This window comes from Hippopotamus amphibius, chromosome 3 (genome assembly GCF_030028045.1).
Source record: "Hippopotamus amphibius kiboko isolate mHipAmp2 chromosome 3, mHipAmp2.hap2, whole genome shotgun sequence".
Classification (NCBI taxonomy): domain Eukaryota; kingdom Metazoa; phylum Chordata; class Mammalia; order Artiodactyla; family Hippopotamidae; genus Hippopotamus; species Hippopotamus amphibius.
This window is the reverse complement of record NC_080188.1, coordinates 63,900,903-63,918,544: the sequence shown is the minus strand read 5'-3', so window position 1 is coordinate 63,918,544 and position 17,642 is coordinate 63,900,903. Positions and strand designations below refer to the sequence as shown.

Sequence of the window (17,642 nt, the reverse complement as noted above, 5' to 3'; positions counted from 1 at the left end):
ACAGGCCAACCTTCTTCCCACCTCAAGGTCTCTGCATAGTCCATTACTACTCACTTTCTATATCCACCTCTCTGCCATACCTTCACTACTCTAATTCTTAAGTATCCTTCTGGCCTCAGTTTAAATGTCACCTCCTCAAGGAGGCCTCCCTGATTCCCCAATCCAACTTAAGGTTGCCCATGTCATATGCTTTCATGCCACCCTGTACTTTTTCTTCACAGAATTTGTTATTACAGTTATACAATTTGCGTGGTTATTTGTTTGAATCTGGACTCCCTCGCTAGATTAGAAGCTCCCTGAGGGCAGAGACAGTTGTGTTTACTGGTATAACAAAGTGCTCACCACACAATAAACAACAAATAAGTATCTGCTGAACAAATGCATGAAAGAAATTTCTTGCTTTCAAATACAAACTCACTCACAATATACATGTATTTCTCAGAACATATTTGTACCTTCCAGAGACTTGTTTTCCAATTCAGGTGAAACAAGTATTACTGCTTAAGAATTGATATGAGATCAACCTCAAAGAAATAACCAGAACTCCAAAAATATCAGTATATTATAAGAATTATCAATATCCTAGAAAAAAGAAAATACAGTTATAGAATTATCAATGCCTACATATTAATATATAATGAGGACAGATAAGAAAAAAGAATGAATTGGAGAAGTGAGTTTTCCAACACCTCCACAAACTATGTTGATTGGAAAAACGAATGTCACGAGAATAAAGTTTATATAACTCATGAAATACCTTTTAAAGCCAGATTTCCAAGTTTCCAAACAAACGTACTTGGGAGGTTTCCCATATGTTACACACATTGATCACCTACTCCTTTGCTTAGCCAATGTCTAAAAATACTAGACTTAAGAAAATCTTAAACCACCTCATTTAATGTGGAACAGACATCAATATCTATTCTCATTCTGTCATTCCCTAATATTTATTCTTTTTAGGGTTGGAAGAAGCTCTGATTAATAGCACCTCTGCAGGAGCCAGACTTTCTACTTTGTCTGTTACTTAAGTGAGTTTTCATTTCTCACCAGAGAGAGGTAGGAAAACGTCCCAGATACGTCTGGAGAGTTGGGGTTGCAGCCTTTTGGCCTGCTTTTCTCAGGAAAAATGAACAAAGAGCTATTTGTGCATTAATCTCGCTCTGCAATCGTGACTTTCTCTGCATAATCTCTGCACTGGGTCCTTGTACGCTTTTCAGTGGGGACCCATGTTAGTCATCTGCCTGGGGCAAAGCAGGCATGAGGCTGTCCATCTTATTAACTTACCAACCTGACCATTCTGCAGGACCAGCAAAAGGAACTCTCTTTCTACCCACCAGTCCTGACAACTCTCAAATAGCAACATCCTTATACTGTGGGCTCCAGCTCCTCCCTTGTTCTCAGGGGCCTCAATTAAGCAATCTCTATTTCTCTTACATTTTCCATTTCTCCACTGCAGGATTTGCATCCCCATTCAAAAATGCTATAGTTTCTCTTAAAACAACAAAAGTACCCTCACCTTCTATGTTGCCACTCCCCTTAACATTCACACTCTGTGAAATAACCGTTTACTCACGTAGTCTCCATTTCTTCACCTGCCTGCCCCTCTTCCACTGCCTCAAGTGGGGCTCACTCCCCAACCGCTAGAAAACCATATTCTTGCTGAGGTCACGAATGACCTCTCTGTGGCTAAATCCAACTAACAATTCGTATTCCTCATTTTCTTTCTATTGCGGTAAAAAACACAACATAAAATTTACCACCGTAACTATAATGAAAATAAATCTGAAAAAGAATATGTATAACTGAATCACTTGCTGTACACCTGAAACTAACACAACACTGTAATTCAACTCTACATCAATTAAAAAAAATTATCTTCACCATTTTTTTTTCATCTTCACCATTTTAAGTGTGCAGCTCAGCAGGGTTAAGTACAGTCACTGTCATGAAACTGATCTCCAGAACCTTTTCATCTTGCAAACCTGAAACTCTACATACATTAAATAACAACCTCCCTTCTCCCCTTCACCTCAGCTCCTGGTAATCACCATTCTACTTTCTGTTTCTATGAATGTGACCACTGTGGATACCTCACACAGGTGCAATCATACAGTCTTGTCTTTGGTGCATTCCTCATTTCACTTAGTCTCAGCATAGTCTCTTCTTCCATCTTCTGTGCTCTGACCCCATCTGGACACTTGCCTGTTTCTAGTACTATTTCACTGGCTATTCCTGCTGGCAGGATGTTAAAACACACCATCAGTAATAAAGTTTCAAAATGTTCATGTGGCTTACCCACATTTTGATGGAATGACATCCAAACTATAGAAGAATAAATTCCTCATAAAGGCTAACCTGGAAAAGGAATGCAGAAAGTTTCCTTCCCGGTATGAAAACTTCAAGTCTCCAGCTACAAATTTCAGTGCCTCCTCACTCCCTGTATAAATGTCACAAAATAATCAAATAGAGTGACTTATTCCATCCCTACATGGCAGGCTTTCAGTAAGAGAAATTCAGAAATCCTAAAATATGTATTTTATAGCAGGTAAAGGAGGAAATGACAAAAAATGACTGGTATTTTCAGTCTTCCACAAAGCAAACATTCACAGAATAACACTGCTAAGCAGAAAGTGGAATATACCAGGATCGCAGCTGTATTCTGTGCTTTTGGGGTTTACTGGCACAGCAAAGCTCTTTACGTCAGCCAAGGAAACTGCTTGCTGTCAGGGAAAATGGGTATCTTCCACTGGCTTCCTGACCATAAAGATGGTGAGTGCGTTCGCTTGTGACTACAACCCCCCCTCTGGAAAATTAAATCAACTCAACCTCAGCTGGAAGGCTCCGATGCTCTTGTTAATCATAAGCAAAATTTATTAATTAATTCCAACCGGCTTTGTTTCTTCAGCAGCCTAAAAACATTCTTTGGGCCTGCTCATTCTACATTTATTATAAATGGCATCTTGAAGAGAATTTAAAAATCAGCAAGTAGGTGCATCCTTGATTGGCACATGGCAGGGCCGAGAGGACCGAGTGTCAGAGGTTAAAAGAAGATGATGAAGTGAACAAAAACACCACCCAAAATGAGGTTTATTTTTTGAGAGAGCAAAGAAAAAGGACTAGCTCAAAAACATTTCTCTTGGAGCTTCCTAATTTAGTGATGCAAGGAAAAGAGGGAAACATAAAGGGAGACCTTGAGGGAACAGGAACTTACTTGTGTTGGGGAAAGAATTTTGCTCTTTGTTTTTATATCACATTTTCTCTGGCACCTTTCAAACTCTGCCTTAGCTTTTATACATTTCTCTGCTCTTGCCTTTCCGTAGTGGATTTTACATTATTAAACATCCAGTCTTAATATTATGTGAACTCTTTAGTTATCTATACTATTCCTTGATCTCTTCAGAGAAAATGTAGTATGCGGTCTAAAGATAGGTAAAGAATGAGCGTATATTTTATACCATGTCTATAAAAAATACCTACATAATATAAAGATTTTAAGGTGTTAACACCAGCTTAAAAATCACGTGTAACAATCTCCTAATAAAAGTCCTACTCCCTCAGTAACAGCAGGGTACTTACCACTGACCTTAGCTCCTCTCACTGTGCATCATCAGTTTCATCACTGGATCATTCCTATTAGTGACGTCAGTGATTTCTACTAGTTAGGAATAGCTTCTTCTATGGGGCAAAAATCTGCCATTTTCTAGTAATAATATAATCCTAATATTACAAAAAGAATTAATATTTGATAAAAACATTTTTCCAAATTCAGATTAAAAGGATGTATTATTCAGTAGTATTGAGTTAATCTGTTACCTACTTGAAAATATAAATAAATCTGTGTGAATGCCTAGTGTTCAACAGCCACCCACTGTGAGTCCCTGGAGAAGCCAGGTATCTTGAGAAAGCCGCCACAGCACCCCACTCCCAGCAAGAGTGTCCTTCCAGCATTAGAGAACAAAAGCCAAGGGCCACATGCTCTCTGGCTACACATTCTGGATCACACATCCTGAGCGCTCCCACTCAATCACTCACTGCATCCACTCATTCATTCAACAACAAAATATTATCTGAAGTCCCACTTTACGCCAGGCATATCGCATACTTTAATTTCCTGCACTCATGAAGCTTATGGTCTAGTGTCTACTCTAACAGACCAAGAGGATCAATCCCATCATACTTTCCATCCCTATTTACCTGCCACAATCAGAAGTACAAACCCCTCGAGTCATCCATCATCTGAATCTTATTTCTTTACTGTTCTGTGTATCTCCTAACCTGATCTATTTCCCAGCCCTCTCAGCCCACACAAACCCTCTACCATTCTACACCTTCCTTGCAGTCCCTTCAAACAGCAGTCCCTTTTCTCTCATACTGCATATGTTTATAAACCTGGAGACAGATGTCCTTCTCATGACTGTTTCCAACATCATCAATCATCTTTGATCCTGCAAAATGCCAAGTCCTTTGAGGCCTGTGTCATCAGACTATACCACTGACCCTGCACCCACTCACTGTCTTGCCTCAACCTCACCCACTGTTTGCTTTAGCCCCCGGGCTCACTGTCTTCCTCTTTACCCCATTCCAACAATCTTTCTTGATGACTTCAATGTTACCATGCTGAATCACTGAATAACCAGACTGCTAAATTCTTTGACTTCTTCACTTCAGTGACAATCCCTCTACAGTTAAGCCTCAGGCCTAGAACAGCCCAGCTGTGCGCTCCAGAATTCGTAATCTTTACTTTTCCATCAACAAGTATAACGTGTCTAAAATCTGGATTTTAAGCACCTTCTTTCCTAACTCACTCACCCCTCTAACCTCTTGATGCCCTTAGCTTTTTTACTGTACTGAAGTGACTCATCAATTTCACTGACTTACCAAATGAATTAATTCTTACCAAATTCACTGACTCGGCAGTCTTCCATTATCTTATAAGGCAATAAACGATCTGGCCTCTGACTACTTTTCCACTCAATTATTTACCACTCTCCACTGCCACCTACTAGGCTTGAGACTGAGGGAGAATGTTTGTGGAAGAAGACACAGCTGTGGACTTAGGTCAAGGGACTAGCTCATGTTATCAACAAAAAACAAATACTCATATAACTGCCTCCTACCTAAAGACAGCTTAAATGTCCCATGGTTTTTCAGTTGATTTTCTTGGGATTATCTATATAATTATCAGAAATTAACGCTAAAGACTAAAAATAATATGCCACATGAGAGTTTACTGGCACAGAATAGAACCATTACTTGCCTTATACTTTTAGAGGCCATATGACATGACAAACTCATACTGGGTTCATTTTTTTCTAAAATCCCTAGTTTTTCAAATATTTGTTTTCTCTAACCTTATCCCATCACCACCCCTCCTATGTCCCAGAAGAGCAAATGATTTAATCTATACTGCACATACCCATGTTAAATTTCTCTTTGCTTTTTTTTTTTAACTAGATTTGGTCCATTGTTCTACATGCCCAAAATATTTTTGAAGGGGGATCTGGTTATGAAACATGAATGCTATACCTCCGTGCTTCATGTCACCCACAAATACAGGCAGCAAGCTGTAGAGGTCCTCATCCAAGTCACTGATTCATCTTTAAACAATATCTTTTGGTTAAACTCCTTCAACCTGTTATGAATCTAAAAACTTGATAATCATTAGCCTCATTTTAATACTAAATTCAATGGGATCTTAAAAGTTTTTCCTTGATAATTTAAGATTTCTTTCATAATGTTAAAATTAACATTTCCCCCAATTTATCTAAAACGTGTTAGTTGGGTGTGATTTGCTTCTTGAGAACTAAATTCTGGGTCTTGGCAATCCTGCCCTCCTTTTCCCAGTGCTCACAAGCTGGCTTTTAAGAATGCCTTCTGGATTTTTTTTCACGTGACCTCAAGTTCAAACTAGTTTATAGTTTAGAAGTTGACATTGTTACTTTTTGAAAATCAAGACTATATTTCCTGTTCTCAGTCTTCAACTTTCTTTCCCATCCTCCAGACTTAAGAAAAGAAAAAAGATGTATTACTTAGCAAATCTCATCCCTAAGCTCTCTAAATACTTAGGCTATAAATCATTGAGAAAAACAGACCACAGGGAACTCATTAAGAATAACTTTCTACCTGGGGCTTCACCCTCCTCCAGAAGGCAAATAAACCTAAACTTCTTCAGTATTCATCTCTGGGTTTGAGTGACTTTTGTTTGCTTGTTAGTATCTTTCAACAACCAGTATTTATTATTTTAATAATAATCCTTCACAACATCCCTTTTTTTCTTTTTTTATCTCTTAAATTAACATTGTCTGGTTGTTTTTACCTTTTAAATGACTGTTACATGTAAGTACACTTTCTTAACATGCATGTGTACTGCTTCAATATCCCTGCTAGTATCACTGCTAAGAGATTTGCTGATTTTAACAAGAGATATTTGATTCCATTGCTGTAGGTAAAGGATAAGTGAGGACACCAAGTTTGTTTACAAGTCTCACTTCTTTGTATTAAAACCTCAAGTTCACTTATTATCTAAACAGTGATATACCACTACCTGAAGCTATTAAAATCTTTCAGAAATTTATCCTCATTTTTTTTCCTATCCACGAATTACTAGATATTAGGATAAAGTATGTGAAAAGATAAAATACATGTGTACCACTAACTCAAAAACTGATGAGGTGTTATCCTAGCTTTAACATATTCTTCTGCACAAAGAAATGAATACAGACTCCTCAGAAGTAATTGATTAGGTGCACCTGGGAGATGAATACCTATATCAAAGTTAGACAAAGAAGCAGCACTCAATGTATATTTGTTAACAGATACAAAAACAGAGAATACAAAAGAGAAACCACGGACAATTGAGACCACTTTTAAGATTAATGTAATTTGAAAATAGAGTTCTTTAATTTGATTAAGAAGAAAATTAAGACACCTAAATGTCCATAACTGTCATATGTTTTATGCTATATTGTGTAATATACTATTTCAATTTTCTTTTATAAAATCATATTATCATGATAAACAGCTCCACATAAAGGCAGAAAAACTTGGGCTTCTGTAAATTTCAATGTGACTGAAATATGTAAAACTGAATAGTGGCAAAAGATAGAAAATTAAGCCTTCCATCACGGGGAAGACTATCTATTATTTTACCCCTAATTAATCCTTTTAAGCTGTAATTTCTTTTGAATTAAAAAAAGTAAGCTGCAGGAAGTGTCTTCAATACTGAGTATTAGTTAAGAAAATAAATTCCTTTTATTTTCTGGTTTAATTCAACAAAGTAATTTTGTTGTGTAATATACCTCTCTAAAGGTGAAGAGAAAAGAGTTTATTCAAACAGCATCACAAGAGAAGCACTGCTGGCCTGACAAAACTTCTAAAGAACTTAGTGCATATTCTGGACTATGAAAGTCATTTTTTTGCTTATTATGAATACTGATTTTTATAGAAAAAAAAAACTTCATAAACGGTAGTCTTCCCAGTTTAATCTGCGAAAAGTACCCAAGTATTTCCATAGTTAAACAGAGAATTAAACAATTTGTGTGTGAAAATACAGAGTAGATAGGAACTATGTTTCCTGCTTCAATAATTTTATAAGTACTCTTCTCACATGGAGCTCAAGTGCAGTAATTACTTATGTTCAATAGATGGCGACCTTTACATTACAGTCACCAAACCAGTATTAGCAAAGGGCAGTAGAAAATAAGAGGAGATAAATTACTAATATTCCATATTTTGCAATAGACAATAATTATTACTTGGTTATATACCCATTTTTTTGAACCTGCGGTCTTTTTTTCCAGGTTGGCGAAAGACTTTGCAGGAATGTATATGACAATATAAGCTAAGCGATTCTATCAGGCTGTAAATGTTTTATTTTTACTTTTTAAAATTAGATAATGCTGTGAAAGCCTTGGTATTCTGTGTCTCGGGCAAATCAGATTGTTAATTCTTACCTCATGAAAATATGTGAGACTATGAGCCTAGGGGATGATTGCTGATTTCCCTGCATAGCTTAAAGGGGATAAGTTTTAGGTAATTTACTCAAATGACGTGTCCTAATAAGATATGCAACAAGGGTCCAGTATACTTATGAAACAGCAATAATGAAGACATGGCAGGTCAGCAAACTGTTTCTTCATTTATCTATTTTATGTGGATCCTGTGAATATCTGTGAACATATGAAAATGATTAAAAACCTTGCTGTAAAAAGAGTGTTCGTAAGCACTTACGTAGGTTTCTGCTTTCTAAATTTTCAATGAATATACAAAGGTGGTAAGTTTCTGGTCAAGCAGCAACTTAACATTTGTTCTGATGGCCTTTAGCTGAAAATCACGTGGATATTAGTTAGTGCCAGGGGATAGCCTGGAAGAGGATATTTTTTTTCTCGTAACTTGCTTCAGTTTTGGGTAATGTAATTTGTGACTGGTGTTTGAACTGTTTTCCAACTAAAGGGAGAGGCAATCACTCCTCCCTTGATGAGCATATTTTAAGCCTCTGAAAATTGGGAAAGCACATGATACATTATAATTCTTAACCATAATATGTGAAAAATTTGAACTCAGCATTCCTTAAATGAGAGAAAAAAGACTAATAAAAGTATGCTTTGATCATGATAATTTTAGACATCTTTTTGCTAAACTAAAATGCTACTTTATACTAATTTTATATAAACCTACACAAGCATAAACAATTTAAAACTGCCTATCAGATAAATATTTTACTACAGATAGTAGAAATTGAGAAAATGGTGAATTCAAGAAAATCACCCTTTAACTAAAAATAAATTGTATGATGCTTGACACATGATGTATTTTAGGTATATATGCTTTGAAAAGAATTATCTTTAAATGAAATTTTCTGCGGCCTCCCATAATTCTCTATACCACTAGATCACATATTATTATCAGCTTTCAGTATTAATATCTAACTAACACTATGGTGGCTGTTTCTTTTTAATCAATGTTTTAGATTAGACTCTTAATTTTAAACATTTCCTTAGTAATGATAAAATCTCTGTTGGTTTTTCCAATCAGAGCACTAAGTATTTCATATGCCTGTTTCTAAAATTAGTCAGGTATTGTCACCTCACAGGAGTCACTGAGTTATTCATGTTAAAACAGACCAAAACCACAAAGGAAGATGGATTAAGGAATAAATGTTCATTTAATTAAAAAAAAAAAGTATCTTCCATGACTATTCGACAGATAATAAACACCAAGGGAAAAGCATTAACTTTGCCAGTTAAGACTGTCCAGAGCATAACAATTCTCCTTTCAAGCAGCTTAGGTATGATTCTACTTTACCTTCAGTATAGATATTAATGCTTTGATATGTTTATGAAATTTTGACCTTATGTTGAATTTTTATTCAATTAAAAGTTATGTATACCATGTTGTAAACAATTTCCCTAAAATTTAACAGTTAGGGAATTGGAGAAATAGGCAATCATATACAATTGGTACCATTACTGAGTGCTAATGAGAGTCAAATATGGGGGTGAGCATGGTGAAGAACACAAGAACTTGTCTTCAAAAAGCTTATACTCTAGTTAGGGATATAGGATATGGAGACCAAGATTTGTCACTCAAATTAGAAGAGGATGCACCACAACAGAATGAAAAACGGTACTTCCAAACGGGTCTAAGTCAGTAACTCCACTTCAAAGTAACTTTTCCTTAAATGCCAATCTGCCAAAATGCACATTAATACAGAAAGGCAGCTGGTGTGTATGATGGACTGAATTGTGTCCCTCCCCTAAATTCATGTTGAAGCCCTAACCACTAATGCAACAGTATTTTTGAAACAGGGCTTATAAAGAGGTAATTAAGGTTAAATGAGGTCATCACGGTTGAGGCCCTACCAAGAAGACTGGTGTCCTTAAAAGGAGGGGAACAGACAGACACCAGAGCTCTCTCCTTCTGCAAGCCCACGGAGGAAAGGCCATGTGAGGACACAGTGAGAAAGTGGCCATCTGCAAGCCAGACAGGCCTCACCAGAAACCTACCCCTGCTAGCACTTTGGTCTTAGACTTCTAGATTCTAAAACTGCGAGAAAATAAATTTCTGTTGTTTAAGCTATCAAGCTTGGGGATCTTGTTATGGCAGCCTCAGCTGGCTAACATAGTATATTTGTACTTTAAGAAGTAGTTCACTAGGGATGAAGCTCACACTCCTAACACCTACCTGCAAACTGAATTTGTCCATTTATATACAGTTGACCCTTGAGCAACACAAGTTTGAACTGCAGTGGTTCAACATAAGTTTGAACTGCAGTGGTTTGAATACGTGGATTTTTTTCACTAAACACGTTCTATAGTATTATACGATCCATGCTTGGTTGAATCCATGAATGTGGAACCACAGACAGGGAGGGCTGACTGTAAAGCTACATGTGGATTTTTGACTGCACAGGGGGTTGGCACCCCCTGACCTCCGTGTTGTTCAGGGAGCAACTGTATTTACATGCTTAAATATTTATTTTTCTATTATATTTACATATATATTTATGTATAAATGTCTAGAAAGAAATAGCTGTTCATAACTCTAGTTGGGAAATGTAAGACATGTAGACAAATATCCATAACACAAATTAGAAAAGGAAGTGCCAAAGAGTGGTAAAAAGGACACCGTTGTTCCTTGAGAAGTGAGGGTCCTTCCATGATGGGGTGGGGGTGGTGTGCTCTGGGTGACAACGCGTGGCTGCAGCTGGGGGAGGAATAAGAAAATCTAGGAAGAGGGAGCATGTGCACGCTGCCCCACCATTCTCAGCGGCACACCACTGGCATTTTGGGCAGATGATGCTTGCTTGATTCTGTGGAATTATTTAGAACACTGCATTTCGTATCCTCCGCCCCCCAGGAGCACCCTCCTAACCTTGTAAGATCTGTACTATCCCCTTACACATGTCCAAAGGCCACTCAGCAGCAGCCTCTCCCCCAGGAGAGAAGACCTGGAGGTAAACTTTTAAAGATGTGAAGGAAACGGCAGAGGTGCTCAAATAAAATATACCCCGTGACCAATTAAATGGCTAATACATTTGATTCTAAAATGCTGCATATGGAAAATTATAACATACAAAGTTTATTAAGTGCCTCTTAACAGTTACAAAATCTTATCACATTTATTCAGAGCTAATTTTCTGTCTTGAAGCTTCTTGTTTCATTCATTCATTCATAGAGCCCTGATTATATTTGATTTCTTTCTTTTTTTTTTGCCAGTATAATTGTTTTATTTCAAGGATAAAAAAACAAAACCCTACAAACACAAAGGTAGGAAATAAGAGTTATTTATAATAGAAATACCTTTATCTACTCATCACTCCAAGGGTGTTTCTGATAGAATCGACAAACATCCTTTACTCGAGGAAAAGAAAAGTAAACACATCTTTCTTTTGACTTCCATACATGTTTCAAGCTGCCCTAAACTGATCTTTCACTTTAATGATGTCCCTAAAGGGAGTCTGTGGTCTGCTTTCAAAACGTAAGGAGAAGGGATGAGAAGTGAATGTAAGAAGAATGATGAGAAGGTGAAGACAAGGGCCACGCTGAAGAGAATGGATGCAACTGAGGTCCAAACCAGGATCTAACAGAGCCAGCACGGTCCTCAAGTTGGCCTGACCTGTGCTGAAGCAGACAGGCTTCCTTCCTTCCCTCCCTCCAATGATCAGTTCACTGCAGGTGGGCAGCTCTACCTACGAAGGCTGTGGCCTCGGAGGAGGTGGTGTCTGGAGCTGGGGTGATATGTGAAAACCAAGACAGGTTTTTCTAGAGAGGACTAACTTGTCAAATTCATCACTAAATTATGAATAGAGCATTGTATGTCACATTGCTATACATGAAAGTTTTGTTTTTGAGTGACTTTAAGGGTGTTTAAGGAGCATTCTGTTCCTTACAAATATGTCACCAACATATACTACACTAATGCCTCCCAAAAGCACTAACTTGATCATTATGCCTAGGGCTGGCACTAGGTGGCTATACTTTATTTAGCAAGTTGATTACCTCCCTGATTCTTCACTTCCTAATTTTAACTTGAAGGTGGTTAGACATGATAATTAGACAACCTCCCATTGAAAATGCTGTGGACAGTACTGGGAGTGTCTATTATTTTCCCATATGCATAAGGGCTACATTTTTGGATCATGATTCCCTTCACGTATCACATCTTGGCCACACTGTCCTGTCCGCTCTATGTACTTGCCATGCGCCTTTCCCACACCTGTTTCCTCTGCCTTGAGCACGCACCCCAAGTCATCACAGGGTTGACTCCCTTTCCTACCTCAGGTGATGGCATTAAGGTCATCTCCTCAGAAATCCACACAACCTAAGTAATCCCACTCTGCCTAAGCCAAACTTCCCTTATATTTAACATTACCTTGATAACACAATTATCTTAGATTACCGTGTTTATATATTGACATGCTATTCATCTGAATCCCTAGCACACATCAGTCCCTGGAATGAAGGCATTCAGTAATTATTCATGTGACAGAATGAATGCAGGCAACAAATGCATATTTATAATTTATAAGATTTTAAATACACATCAGCAACACAACAACTGCAAAATTATCTGTCTTGGGAAATCAATTCATCCTATATTTCAGGGAAAAAAAACATGAATAAAAGAAGGGACTGCTACTTTCTTTCTGTCATGTGTTTTAATAAACATCACAATTTTTATTAAACAAGCTCTCCAAGACATTTTTACCTGAGTCTTCCTAAAGGGCATAATGATGTACAAAATGAGCAGCTTTCTGTTTCCACAAATAACTGTTTTTCAAGTAACAAAAAAGATTGACTGTGTGGGAGACATTCTATCTTCTGGCTAGTAAAACATTGTAAGAAAAAAAATGTTGAAAATTCTTAAGAGTAACTTCCTAATTTTACATGGAAAACAAGTCAGTGATAAAGTCTGTATAAAAGAGACAAACAAAAACAAGCTATAAATTAGGTCTCTAGACTTACAACAATATTTTTGCAAGAAGTTTTTATAATTTTGGCTAGCTTTTAAGCTTGGAATATAAGATGTCCCAGGAGACTAACTAAACATAGGAATTCAACCTCTGACAAGGTCAAATGGAATGTCCTTTGCAATCCTGGCGGAACATTTACCCTCATATTCAATTGTGGATCTTTCCATTTATCTAAATCTATGCTTTCAATGAGACATTACGTATTTTATTTTTAATTAGGCAAGGTATTAAACTCTTATTTTCAACTGTACCTATTTCAAGTTATAAAGTTCTACATACATACATTCTCTTGCCTTTATTAAGGAAAAACTATTTTATTTACCTAAAACTCTCTTTCCGGTAGTTCTTTCTCTCAACTCTAAAATTACTCTAGAAATTTGGTTCTTAGTGTAAAATACCATGTTTACTCTACTCAGACCATTTATTTTCACAAGAATTTGATTCTTCTTTCAAGCATCATCTTTTGAGATCAATGAAGAATTGCAGGGTATAAAAAAACCTGGTCTAAGAAAGTAGATTTTCTTACAGAGGCCAGAGACACTATAGTAAATGGGATGGATGCCAGAATCATAAAATCATAAGCAGCATCTGAAGAACTCATGCAATTAAAGAAAGACATTGTAATATACTATAAAGTATAGTAAAAATGAATACAGATAAATCCTAGAATTATTTTAAAAATGCATCAGGCATACCAAATTTTAAACAGTAATCACTAACTGAAATTAATGTTAGTTTCTCAAAATTATCAGGCAGTTTTCCTATTCTACAGTGCCATTAAAATCAAGAAAACCTGGAAAACTAAAAAATGAAATCTTGAATGCAGACAAAGAATCTTCGGTAATAAGGTTCACACAAAGCCTAATAAGATCTTGTGCCCAGTCTAACCGATCCTACGTGTTATTCACATACGACGTCATGTAAAATAATGTAACAATGCAGGAAACAAAACAAAAAAAAAACCACAGATCTTTGTCATATTCCACGCTCACATTTTAGCAACCTCACAAAATTAAAAAAGTTTTCCAAATGAAATGTCGAGAGAATTATTTATTTTACCCACATGGTACTTTAAGTCCTGGATGGCTTGTTACTAGCTTCAAGGAAACAGAAAACAACTACAAAGCTAAGTTAAAGGCAACTTTATTACAATACTTTTCCAAACTTCAAAATGCATTTATTATTGAATTTAATCTAACATATAATACATTATATTACAAGACAGAAAGCACTTCTGGTCAGATATTTAGCTTGCATGTATCGCCCAAAACAGAGCTTCCTAGGAACAGCAACAACGCACAATAGTTTATATCACTAAGTAAGATATTTCTCGGATGTTGTGTAAAGAATCATTCATATTGCAACTTATTTTATGTTCATTTCTCTTCGTTTAGAAATAAAGCAAAGCTATCTTTTCTACATTTTACTAGTTAATACCTAGAAATTGTCTATACCCTAAACACATCCACCCGCTTAGAAATACTTCCTTTAGTAGAAAACAGGATTTTTAAAACTAACCAAACCAAAAGAACACTGTATTTCCACATTGCAAATAGGGGCAGACTTCTCTTCTTTCCTTTTTTAGGAGTCAAATCTGTGCCTCCTGCTCTTCAGAGAGCCACCCTCAATAGTTCCTGCTTTAAAAAAAATACCCAAATCTGTAATGAACTCTATTCTAATAAAGCCATTTCTGTTTTATCTTCCCTCCTTACTTAGAAGTGTTTATAACCCACTTTGAACATTATGTAACAATGAACTTGAAAGTAACCTTGGGAAATGTAGTAACATAAAGGAAATTTTTCCAAATCAGACAAGGACATTATTTGCTCATCCATCTCTGCTTCAACCAACCAACCAACCAAATTCCACTTACGAAAAGAGCTCCTTTCCCAAGGTTACTCTCATAATAACAATAAAAACAGATGTAAATCCACTGACTCGATCTAGCTCCTTACTTTGCTCTCTTAGTTTGACATTTGTGAGCTACCAACTAGCACAAAACATGTTCATCCTCCTCGTTTTCACAATAGCAGGAAATGGTCAGAAAAGTATAGAAAAGGTTCTATTTTTTCTTTCATAAGGCAAACTTAATACAGATTTTGCTATGAAGTTGGAGAAAAAGAAAAAGTGAATGAAAAGGTATGTGCTGGCTGCTGGGGGTGCAAGGCTCATAAATCACTGTACGTTAAGAGCACGTGCTGAAACTTCATGGTGCCAGTCACGTAATTTTGTGTATTTGGGACTAAAGACGTGAAGGGGTATCTTTTCCCTGTGGAAATAAAAAGAAAAGAAAAAAGAAAAGAGAGTGATAGAAGAGTCATAAGAAAGAGACAGAAAAAGTTTCTACACTTAGATTATCATGCAGAAAACATGCCTTCTAGAAAGCTTAATTTCACAGAGCTGTTTTATGTAATAGCAAAGAGTTTAAGGGTAGAGCATTTTTAGAAATACAGAAATTAATCTATACAGGCCTCCTGGAAACCTCAATTTTTATTCCCCAAATAAAGCGACTGCAAGACAACACATGAAGTCAATCACTGAGGTCTGTAGTGTTAGCAAAGCACCCCCGAATACACCCTTCTGCCCACTTACTTCAGTACTGAAGAAAACAAGCCTCAGACAAAGAAGTCAGACAACATGAACTAATTTAAACATCTGTAAAAGTTGTACATTTAAGTCCCACAAAAGGGACCAAAGTTAAGCTTAGCTCCTAGCTGCAAAGACAAAATGCCATACCATTCACTTGAAAAGGTGAAAAAAACACACTGAGACCATTCATGAAAGAAAAGCATTCAATTTACAAAAAATGGACCACTTACTTTGCCTTCTTTGTATTATCAGTTTCAGATTCTTTCACTGAAATAAAATAAGTAATATCCAATGTTAGTTTGCTTTTTTTTTTTAACTTAAAAATCACTTAAGCAATTACCTTTCTCAATTAAAACCAAATGGTCAGGTTACACAGAGCCACTAAAAAAATTCTTAATCACATTGTCTTTGGCTATACACGGTAGTTGGTACTGCAACTATTACTATTCCTACACTTTTCAATATAACTCTCCTGGGCTGGTTGCTTATTTACAGTACCACTATGCATGGCATAATTTAAAATTAAACTGTCTCAGGGAAATTAATATTTTTCAATAACTGTCCATCAGTCTAATGCTACTCTCCGCAGCAAAGAAATATTCATCCGTTAGAATCCCTAGGTATTCACTTACGATGTTCAGTCCCAGTGATCTGGGCGAGGATTCGGAAAGAGCGAGACTGAGTGGTTCCAGTCCTTGGACGCCAGTCTTCAGTATCCTCAATCAGCCTCTTCTTGCTGGCATCACTGTGAGTCGGTATGTGATAAAACTCTGTATAACGATCCATAATGTGTTTTCTTGGCGGGCTAGGTTAAGAAGGAGGGAAAAAAGGGTTAAAATATTTTTAATTATGTTAGGGATAAAATATCCTCTCCTATGTTATAACTTATACATTTAATCCCCAATGTTCCTTTTGTATATTTTGCTTTTTCAAGTATACTCAGTAGCAATTTTTCTTAAAAAAACAAAGCATCCTTCTAAAATTGAGTATTTTTTTTAATTAGTTTAAAAAAGGTACTTATATGCTAAGATAAAATAATAGTATAAGTGCCTATTCAACAGAAAGGTTACCGTTTGGGTGGGATTTTCCTTTTAATTGACAGAAGGAGGCAGCAGAAGAGAGATTTCCAACATGAAGAAAAGGAAAAGAAAAGAATAAGAAAAGAAGAAAATAACAAGAAATTGCAAAGTCCACAGTGATTAAAATCAAACAATTCAAAATTATTGGTATCGTTCATCTTACGGCTAACAAAGCCGACATGGACTACATCCACAACCACTGCTAAGTACCTACACGCTGCTAAAATATGCCGACTTTCACATAATTAAATGATCATTTCTTCACTAGGCCCAGGAGCCAGGAATGGTTTAGTGCAGGCTAAACCACCAATTCCAAACACAATTTTTAAAAGGGTCAGAACTTACTTTCTACAATATTCTCATTTATGTGTACAGATATCTCTCACCCGAAATATAGTTGGGTGCAGGATCAGCAGCACTGGAAAGAGCTGTGGTCTATCAGAAACCAATGAAATACTTATCAAAAGACCAAGATATGAATCGTGGCTCTATGACTTTTCAGATATATGATTCTGGACTAGTCAATCTCACTAAGCCTCAGTTTTTTCATTTGTAAAACAAGAATATCACATACAAAGTAGCACTGTTCTCAGGATTATATGAAATAATGTACATGAAAGGGATTTGTAAATTACAGAGTTCAAGAACTTTGAGTTTGCTAAGAATATTTATTTTTCTATTAAGAAAGCATAAATATCAATATTAAGGAATTTACAACGTACATTATTTTAACACTTTAACCTAAGATCTAGGTCACTTTAAAAATACTCCTCCTTTCTCAACACCTCCCCCCTACCCAAAATAGGATAAATACGAAATAAATTATGAGTTTCATTTTAAAAGAGATAAAGGAAACTGAGTCTGGACTAGAAGACAACTGGCACAAGATCCAATCAGAGAAAGTGCCCTAAGCGTGTCAGATGTGGGTGGCAGCACCTGCTAGGTTAACTCACTGCTAAAATATCACGTTGCTATCAGAATGCCACGTGACTGCTGTCATT

The 17,642-nt window shown here is 36.4% G+C and overlaps 1 protein-coding gene across 10 annotated transcripts in view; it reads right to left on the bottom strand.

The window, feature by feature from the left end:
• PDLIM5 (PDZ and LIM domain 5) overlaps positions 1–17,642 on the bottom strand; it is a 191,896-nt gene that overhangs the window by 50,460 nt on the left and 123,794 nt on the right. For 6 of the 10 annotated variants that reach the window (XM_057725807.1, XM_057725808.1, XM_057725811.1 and 3 more), the window contains 3 exons: positions 16,633–16,650; positions 16,195–16,367; positions 15,793–15,829 (listed from right to left, as the gene is read on the bottom strand). In XM_057725807.1, coding sequence (XP_057581790.1) covers positions 15,793–15,829; positions 16,195–16,367; positions 16,633–16,650 — 228 coding nt within the window. Of the gene's footprint in view, positions 1–14,100; positions 15,243–15,792; positions 15,830–16,194; positions 16,368–16,632; positions 16,651–17,642 lie in introns of those variants that run through there. The other 4 variants (XM_057725814.1, XM_057725815.1, XM_057725806.1 and 1 more) reach the window with 2 other exon arrangements.